Source organism: Merops nubicus, unplaced genomic scaffold (genome assembly GCF_000691845.1).
Source record: "Merops nubicus isolate BGI_N331 unplaced genomic scaffold, ASM69184v1 scaffold11284, whole genome shotgun sequence".
In the NCBI taxonomy this organism is placed as follows: Eukaryota; Metazoa; Chordata; class Aves; order Coraciiformes; family Meropidae; genus Merops; species Merops nubicus.
The window spans coordinates 13,001-23,019 of record NW_008606228.1 but is presented as its reverse complement, the minus strand read 5'-3'; the positions used below and the strand labels follow the sequence as shown (position 1 = coordinate 23,019).

Genomic DNA, 10,019 nt, shown 5'->3' with positions numbered 1-10,019 from the left:
CCCCCTTCCCTTTCACGTAACACCGTGTCATCAAGCCTGTCAAGAGTTCAAGGAGCATGTGGATGATGTTCTTAGTTATATGGTTTAGTTTTAGGTAGTCCTGCGAGGAGCAGGGATTTGGACTAGATGATCCTTAAGGGTCCTTCCAACTTGAGATAGTCTATTCTATTGCTGTGCAATAGTAGAAATATAACTTTGATAGAAAGAACTTTTACTTTCATAGAATGTTTTGAGTTGGAAGGGACCTTTAAAGGTCATCTAATCCAATCCCTGTCCAACCTGGAAAGGTTGGGTATTGGGGGATTTTTTTTATTAGAGTTTTATTGTAATGGTGAGAAATAATCTACTACATATTGGCTACTGCTCTAGAAAGCTTCAAGGCATAAGCAAAGGCACAGAATGGTGAACAACACTGGAGTTACATTTCCTCCTCCTTCATCAAGCAAAGGAACACACATTGTAAGTCCACTGCAATATAGAAATCACTAATGTAAGAGAAAACCTGAAAACAGAGGACATGCTACTAATGAAATCAGTTACAGAAACCATTGCTCTCATTTTCATTATTGTGGCTAAACCCATTTCTGTTAAGTCGTGGTAGCAACCTGGACTAATTAGGTGTCATTGTTGCCACTGTTTAACATCTGTATCTACAAATCTCTAAGTAGTACCTACTAAAAAATGACTGTATATATGACTGCTTGCAACATGATTTTCATAGAAGGACTAATATAGTTCTGTACCAAATGTTCAGAATTATGTCTTTATCTCAAGGGCCACATAATAACAACCAACAAATTTATTTTAAGTCCACCAGTATTTGTAATTTTCATGGAGCTTCTTGGCTACCTGCTCAGTTGATTGAAAGAACAGTCTTTCAGAAATCAAATAACATCAAGTGAGCCTGAGATTTAGAGGCAAGTACAAAGATACCACAACTGCCACTACTCCTTTTTGATTCAAGCTGTTTAAATGCCATCTCATTGAGGAAGGGAGGGGAATTCAGTACGCCTATGTAACTGCCTTTACTCACCAATTGTTTGAATAATAGCATTCTGGACAATCCTCTCATCACTCTCCCTGGAGCTCGTGCTCAAAGTGGCGCTTCCTGTGGAACTGCGCCTGTCCCCCAGCTCAAAGTCAACACTGATGCGCAAGTGCTTCAGCAAGGTATTGAACACCTCCAGAACCGTGGGACCTGGAAGCAACACGTAACAATGATTGCACCTCTCTAGGGAAGGATGCCTTAAGAAAACAGAAACTGACCTTTTCGATCCCTTTTCAGAAGAAATCAGGTTAAGCTGAAAAGAACAAGTGCAATTCAGTGTTTGAGGGATATGGCCTAAGGAGAAGCTTTTGAAGTGTGTCTACTACCACACTTAGGATAAATACGTTTATCATAATATTTTATGACTTAAGTAATTTAGAAATTATTTTGGAATCAGGACATTCAATCAGGCACATATGCGTAATCCCCTACGATCAAGTCGTACTGGTTCTGGCTGGGATGGAGTTAACTTTCCTCCCAGCAGCCTGGGTGGTGCTGCACTGGATTTGTAACTAAAATAGTGTTGATAAGGCAGCAGTGTTTTGGCTGTTGCTGAACAGTGCTAGCAAGTGGTCAAGGTTTTTTCTTTTTCCCCACTCTGATCCTACAGAGTAGGATGGGTGTGCAAGAAACTGGGGGGAGACACAGACTGAGCCAGATGACCCAAACTGACCAAAGGGTCATTCTGTAACATATAAAGTCATGCTCAGCTGTTAGCTGGAGTCAACCCACCATACAAGTTTTACATAGAAAATATGAGTGGTTGCTGAAATTCAGCATCAACAGCATGTTAAACTGCAGGTACTTGCACCTGAATTTCAGTTACTTCAAAACCTGCTACTAAAATCCAGTTCTGTATATTGGATCAAATAAAGAGCTCTCTTCCTAATATGGTAAAAGACTTCCCAGGTCTGTGCATGGAAATAGGACTTGTGTAAAGAGAAAGAACAGGCTCAGACTCAAGCTAACGAAGCATCAGCAGGAGACCAAAAAAAAACAACAGCAGAGCACATGTGTGTACACAGCTTTGTAACAACTCTTAATTCAAGAAACTATGCTAACTTAAATGACACAATGCACCCTATTTCAGCTGCTTCACTAGGGAAATTTCTGAAAGATTATTCTGCTCTGGATTCCTGTATTACCAACTTATCTCACAGCAGCTCTATCACCAAGTGACAGTGCTCCTGACATTTTGTAGAGTCACACACAGCTCTCTTAGATATGACTTCTAACCAAACATGAATTCCTGCCTTTTACAAGGCTGTGGAAATACATCAATTTTTTTAAATTTAAAGGATTAAAAGCAGTCAAACCACCAAATATGTTTGAGTCGCTTTAAACCAAGTAAGATTTCAAACATTTTAGCAGCACAAGTGAGAAAAAAAATTATTAAATACAAAACCTTAAAATATCTGCTTTCCTTCAGTCTGAAAACAAATCAAAAATGAACACTGCCCTTCAAATCTATCCTTTGACCTGATGCTTTTAAAACAAGTTACCTATTGATCCTTTAGCTGCTATTGCAACTGCTTCCAAAAGAACCTGGATAATGCCAGCCCGAACTCGTGGGGAGTCTCTTTTGCGAACATCAAGGTGTCCAAGAATTTCTTGTATCACATGATGGGAATATTGTGCCTATTAAAAACCAAGCAGAAACAAAAACTTAATCTATGACTTTAATAAGAACAAACTCATACACCATTCAGCTACAGTCACAACCATGTTCCTATTCTGCAACACTCTTACTCGTAAATTTATTGAAATTTCAATCAATTTGTGATTAGATGTGGATTAAAAAAAAAAAAACTACCATGGTAGAAACCACACAGGTCCATCCAGCCCAATATAGAAAAGCCTACAGCATTAAAATATCCAGGAACATCTACAAGAACAGAAGAGTGAAGTGGTACTTCATTCACCTAACTGCACTTCAAAGACTTCAGCTGGTCTTACAAAAAAAGCACCTATGATACAAACACTGAGAAAACTCAAGGCTTTTTTCACAAGCCTAGAGTTCTATGACTTGTCTTTTGGGTGTCTGTGCTTCATACAATCCAAGAATCTGACTTTGATCATGTTTACAACAGAAAACAGACGTTGCCCATTAGTAAAAAAAAATCTGTAACAGTCCCATATGAAGCCGGTTTCTGGACTGCAGAAGTAGTACAGCTGTATTGGCATGGAGATATTTGGCCAGGCTAGGGTTGACTTTCACCCAAAGCCGGGACAGAAAACTGAGCCAGTCCATGGCACTGGCCATTTGCAGGTCCATTCCGTACTTCTTGTTTCATGTAGATTTTCATTACTGTCACTCTTTGTTGTTAGAACTTCTCCTTTTGCATTGTTGTATTAGATTCTCCTTATCTCAGCCCATGGGGTTTTGTATTTTTCTCCCTCTTTTCCCTCCTGTTTGAGGGGTTGGGGAGGGGTGAGTGGCCACATGGTGCTCAGCTCCTGGCTGGGTCTAAAGCACAAGAATGACCAACTGAAAAGAGATATATTTATCAAGCACAATGTCAGATCAGTGTGGCTATCCTGACCCTTCTTCTGGAGCTTGCTGGAGTACTTTCACCTGACCTTCCACTGAGAATCCCTTAGCATCTTTTCTTCTACAAATGCGCATCAACTGAAAGTAAATCAGACAACCTCTGATCACAAATCACAATTAGGTTACTGTTTGAAAAGTCTGAAGGCTAAGGAGTTATGGAAAGGGAACTTCTGGATTCTTTGACAATCTACTGTCTATCATTAACATGGTGAGGTGAGCATTTAACCCTGTCTCATGTGCTTGAAACATATGCCAGGAAAACTAACCCTAGGGAAAAGCCTACCTGTATAGAATACATGATGATTTTGAAGCAGGAAACAGCAAATTCATTGGGATCCCATAGCCTATGATGGTCTAAATGCCTGTAAATCAAAAATTAAGGGATATGAAATAATGATATTCCACAAATATAATAAATAGCACCTTACAGTTTTCTCAAAATTCACCTCAGAGGGATTATTTCTTACAGAAAGCTTCTAAAGAATGACTTACTACCTAGATCAGAAAACTAAAACTTCAGAAAAGCATTTATTACAAAGTGCATGTGACTTTATTTGCTTATTTACATGAAAGAGACACACTGTAGAGGATGGTTATAATACCTTAACAGACTCTTACTCTAAATAAGATATAGAATTTGTTTTGAATAAGATAGACTGTTAGGTCCAGAATAGAGACTGTATATTATTGATGAAAACACTGTGAAAATGAAAACATACAGAAAACAAGAGAGCTACTTTTTGTGTATATACTCCTTTATCACTCTGAAGCATTTCAATGCTTTCTGCAAGAAATATCAAAACAGAATCAGAATGATAAATGCATCAGTTTATTTTTAAACATCATAGGAACCACCAATGAAAAACTCTGTCAGAGTTTCAAGCAAAACAAAACAATTCTGCATAACGAAGTTGAAAGCTATGAACAAGGCACAAATCAAGTTTTCCAAAACCAAAATCTGACCATCTGGAAAAGCATGACAAAAATAAATGCAGTTTTCAATCTAGAAGTGTGAAAAAAAATTCATTTGGGATGCCTTTTAATTTGAATTATTTAGGTTTCAAAAACCACAACCAAACACTCTGAAAACCAAAACAAGCCTGCCCTTTCCCAAAGAATGTGGTAAACATATAAAGATGTTTCAAATCACGAACTTGAAAGCATAGAGGTGAAAGAACTCAGAACTCTGAACACAAGAGGACTGACTGGATCCTCCAACTTACTGTGTCTAGAATCTGAAGGTCTCCATTAACTCCCTGGCCAGCCTAGTGACCCAGCTGGGTACATCAGTCTCCTTCAAGGTTGTTTAACCAAGCTGGCATAAAACTACCCTCTCCTGTGCTCTAAATTATATTGCAGTCCACTGAAGAGCTAGGACAATGTACTGCCACTTTGGCACCTTCTATACCTTTAACAGAAATCCCTACAGGAATGATCTGTAGGATTTTAAGGGTGTAAGTTTGCCTGCCAAGATTACAGTGCATTGGTATCACTAAGCTGGACTGCATGTTGGGGATAGCTGTCCTCCTTGTGAAAGTTCCAATCACACAGGCATATTTAACCCTGCACTGGATAAATCCTTCTTCCTTAAGTCCTTCAAGGCTTAGGAGTTCACAATGTCTCCTTTCTCCCCAATACCATTCCAGTACAGCCCATCATTTCTTGTATTTGATAGCTTATTGTAGCTAGCCTATTTTCTTTTTGTCTCCTCAAACACAAAACCACCCTTTCCACTGTCTTCTCCTGGTTAGAACTGATGCTTTCATCTTGCAGTGTACCGTGTGTTCTCTGTCACGCCTGACAGTTCCTCTTTACCTGCCCTAAAGATCCATTCAGGCAGATTACTACATCTTGCATATCAAAGTTTATCTCAAAGCCTTTCCTCTCAAAACAAGACATACACTTTTTCCGAAAAGGCCCAAACATGAGCTGCTTTAGGTAGCTGAACTGGTGGGAAGAAGCAGGGGGAAGATGACAGCTTAGGTTAATGTTTTGTTTAATAGCTCAATGGACAGCATACTTTCTATCTGGAATTTTCCTCCAAAGAAAAAGTAGTAGACTATTGCAGGTGATGTATTTTAGTTGTCATATTGCAGGCAGTGTATTCAATGTAGTTTTGCTTATGTAAAAGACAGTAAATGGTGTTTTCAGCATGATGCATTTAGTTAAAATCAACTCACAACTTGCCTATTTTTTCTCCCAATTACATTTAACAAAGAATATCTAAGATGGCAAAACATTTTATCCCTGGATTAACAAATGCTAAACACTGCCTTCCATTAAGATCTGCTGCATATACATAGCAAATGTGCACAATTAGGTTTCTCAGATTAAAAGGGAACAGCAGAACCAGGGGTGCAAATTACCACTTTATGGAGTGAGAGCCACTAATGGTCCCTACTTCACTCACATCGTCACACAGGCAAGCAGCCCTCACAGTACTAAAGGATAAACTGATACTGATGATTAGAAAGCAGAACTGGGGCCTGTATAGGAATATATAATCTTCTCGTGCATCAGGTTTGCTGGAAGAATATTGAACACCAGTCTTTTGATATTGAGAACACTTGCCCGGCTGACATGGTAACTCAGCAGAATGGCAAAGCAGAGATGAGCACGGTGTCACCTGTTACACCTGGGACGTTGTCCATATTCACTAGGTGCCTGTATCCCTCTGCATCTGCCTCATCTATTCACCACCGCAATTCATGCAAGGTAAATAGCAAAAGCTTGTGACTGTTGACACAAAACACAAAATTTTTTCATTATCATATGAAATGATTTTTTCATATGATATATAAAATTTTTTACTTTCCTTAAGGAGTCTGCCAGACTGATCTGTCACATTTCATTAAAAATGAGAATTTGAGTTTCTAGGTACTATATGTAGACACTTACAGCCATGGAGATATTTTCTGACAAAGGCAAGGAGAGTTGAGATCAATCCAAACCCATACCAGGAAAATGGCTTCAGATTTCAAAGATATTCATTATATTTAAATCCCTCAATTGAATATACTCAACCTCATGATGCAAGGAAGCGATAGCATGTTGTCTGATATTCCAGTGCCACATGAAGCAAGCCTTCAAGTGGAGAACTGAACCTGCAGCTTCAATATTAGCACTGTTATAAGCAGCCTTATCTTTATTTCCAGAGCTTTCTTAAAAGCTGTGACATTGTTGAAAACTGTTAGCAGAAACTGTTCTCTAATCAAGCATATGCAAACTACATCAGGTTTTTCAATCAGATAAAGTGCAATGGACTCACAATTTCAAACTTTGACTCTACCAGTTCTGCACATTTACAAAGTAAAGCTGATTAAATAGATAACCTTAGAAATTGTATTTTCCATGTCTCTCGTTCTTCAAAAATACCAAACCTTTACAGCAGCTACTTATAAAAAGATAAATTTGGCAATTCTTCCTCAAAATGGAACACAAAAATGACGACCACAAAGACTCTATTCATAGAAGAGATAATACATTGAGTAGCTGCTCATTTCTGAGTTTAGTGCATAAATGCAGCATGTGGCATGTACAGGTGCACAAAGACTCAAGTAGCTCCTTAGTGAGTAAGAAAAGAAATTAAGCTGAAAACAACACTGAACACACAAAGCTTTTGATCTGCCACAGGAAATTCAGGTATGACATCTCAAATTCCACACCAAGCACAAACTCCAGCATAGGAAATTTGGGAATTACTTGTGGGAAACTTCCATGATGCTGAAATGACTCTGCAAACACTGAATTAACTTCATGCTCTGATAAAGTTTTGAGATAATCTCATAAAATAAAGTTAAAAGCACCTGCAGTATAATTTTAAATAATTCATTGAGACTGGTGAGTACCTAAACTTTCCATCTACTTTTCAATCTACTGCCAGGTATTTTGGAGGAATGTGAATTTTAACAGTAGGAAATGATGAAGATTTTTTAATAAAACATTCAACTTTGCAACAGTTAAACTCTTTCATATTGGTATAATAGGTACACATGAAAAGTAAGGTCATAGCACTGTTCTTTGCACTTAGTGCTTTTGGGTGAAAAACAAGGGGCTACAAAAGTTTTCTGCCCTCAATACCTATCTCCACATCCTTTTTGCATTTCTGTTCCTAACAGCAGTAACTTGAAAATGGCTTTCAGTAGCTTGAAAATCTTTCAGTGTATGAATGGAATACTTAAGTCTTTCTGGGAAGAACTAGGTCACCTAAAAGAAGATATTCTCCTAACAGGTGAGTATCTTGAACAAGCTACAAGAAGCCAACAGCTCTCCTCATCACCAGGAAAAGACATGGTTTGAAAGCAGTATGACCAAGCCTAGAGGTTCCTGCAAAGATTTCTCCTGAGACCATGACTACTTTGTAGATGCTACCAGAAGTGAAAGAAGCAGATTTAAGTTATCTCCATGCTTGTGGTTTTTTCACATCATATTTTTTAAGGAAGCAACTGGGGCAATGCAGAGAACTGAAAAACACTGGGTTTAATAGTTAATACATCAGGTATACTTTGTGCTGTGTGTATTTGTGCATAATGTGCACACTTGGTGCACATCTGCCATTCACTGCTAAATTTGCTGTTAAAGATATTCCTCACAGAGAATCAAAACAGGTCTTGGAAGAAAACAGCAAGAAAGTAGAAATTTATGTATTATTCCAGGCACAGCATTCCTTTGTGCACTTATATTTTGCTTGGCTTGTCTCTGCATTGACTGCAACAGTCACCTATGGGGCCTTAATAGCTTGAATAAACAGTTCTACATTCAAAAGAACACCATCTGAGGAAACAACCCATCCAAACCATTACCTTGCACTTCTGAAATCAGTAAAATGTGACATTTCTCTGTAACTACCTGAAAGTTAACAGACAGGCAACAAAGAGGTGAGATTACAAGGGGGGCAGTTTTGTGAAGAAGCATGAAATGAATCCTTTGCATTGAAAAGGATGAAATCATTTAATACGTTGTAAATAGAAGATGAAACAAAAACAATTTCTTAGGATAAGACTTTCCATGAATTTCCAACTTACGCAAATACTGGTCTGACAGCATTATTCATATTTCCATAGGTTGCTCGTCCTAGTAGTTCCCTGAAACAGTTCTCTGCCAGCAGAGCAGGATTCTCTTCTTTTTCTCCTCCTGTAGGAGAAGACGGAGGGCCTATTCTGCTGAAATAAGACAAAAATACATTGATATTACTGCTTATTAATATTCATCTTTCTTACTGTAGTCCACCCTTGGTTCTACAACACTGATGAGTCACGCTCTTGATCTATGCAAGAATTGTATCTCAAATATGCATCAAACCAGAACTGAACAAAACATTTCATTCTCTTACATTAGGACTATAGCTCATCTGTTCACTCAGTACTGATCACTGTGTTAGTGAATATTTGTATGGCAAAACCAATGGCTGTTAATATAGATTTAAGCAGTTACCTGCTGCATTTTGGCAAGCTACTACCCACTGCTGACAAGGACTGAAGGCTATGAAACCAGGCAAAAAGTCAGGCAGAGTCATTTTGTTCAGCCTGATGATCTCATTCACCTGCCCACTGCTGGATCCACACTGTGTGAGTAACCATTAAACAAAACTCCAATACTCCTGCAGAAACAGATGGCTTGGGAGTTAAAAAAAAAGAACTCTGACTGAACTCATTAGAACATGATCCTCCACATAGTTACCTCTAACTAGATAGTGTACAAGTTAGTCACCTTCTAACTGCCTGCCTCCCAGCATCACTATGGAGAGCATGTACAGGGTGTCCATGCCCAGGGCTCAGTGGGGAGGGGCCAGGGCTGCCCAGTGCTGGGCACAGCTGGTCCCAGCAGGTCCCACCACTGGACATAGCTGAGCCCCTCAGCCAAGCTGGGGGCACCGGGGGGAAACAGGTTCCAGCAAGGGCCAAAGGCAGCACAGGGGAGGAGGACGCCAAGGGGCGAGTGGCAGCAGAGGGAGGAGGAGGAGGAGGGTAGGAGCAGCATCTCCTGCAGCCCTGGAGAGTCTTTATGTCAACCCCTGAGATTTCTCCACCCTATTTTCTCCCCCGGCCTGTGGAACTCTGGAGTAAAAGAATGGCTGGCTGGGAGTTTGGCTGAGCCAGGGCTTAATCCATGTCAAGGACTGAAAAGGTAAGCATGGTATCTATCAGAAAGTCTGCATCAGTTCTTAGAAACATCTGATTTTAAACCTTATTAAAACATAACATTTTTTCAATTGATTTTTTTGTTGTGTAGTGTTTTTCACCTCTGATACCACTGGGCACCTAGACTCCCATATTTATCCCACAGTATGTTACAATGTCTTGGAGTGGAAAAAACCCAAACCCAAGCACGTTTCACATTTGGAAATGGATTTTTAAAATGCAGATACTGCTGTTAATTTCCCCATATCATATTTATGAAGGTGGCCCTTGCTGAAGGATT

At 39.2% G+C, this 10,019-nt stretch overlaps 1 protein-coding gene across 1 annotated transcript in view; it reads right to left on the bottom strand.

Annotated features, from left to right (window-relative positions):
* Nucleotides 1–1,033: 1,033 nt before the first annotated feature.
* Nucleotides 1,034–10,019, bottom strand: part of LOC103772249 (protein EFR3 homolog A-like) — a gene marked incomplete at both ends in the record, with an annotated part of 17,446 nt that continues 8,460 nt past the window's right edge. The window contains 4 exons of the mRNA XM_008939575.1: nucleotides 1,034–1,198; nucleotides 2,551–2,686; nucleotides 3,883–3,961; nucleotides 8,624–8,761. Coding sequence (XP_008937823.1) covers nucleotides 1,034–1,198; nucleotides 2,551–2,686; nucleotides 3,883–3,961; nucleotides 8,624–8,761 — 518 coding nt within the window. The remainder of the gene's footprint in view (nucleotides 1,199–2,550; nucleotides 2,687–3,882; nucleotides 3,962–8,623; nucleotides 8,762–10,019) is intronic.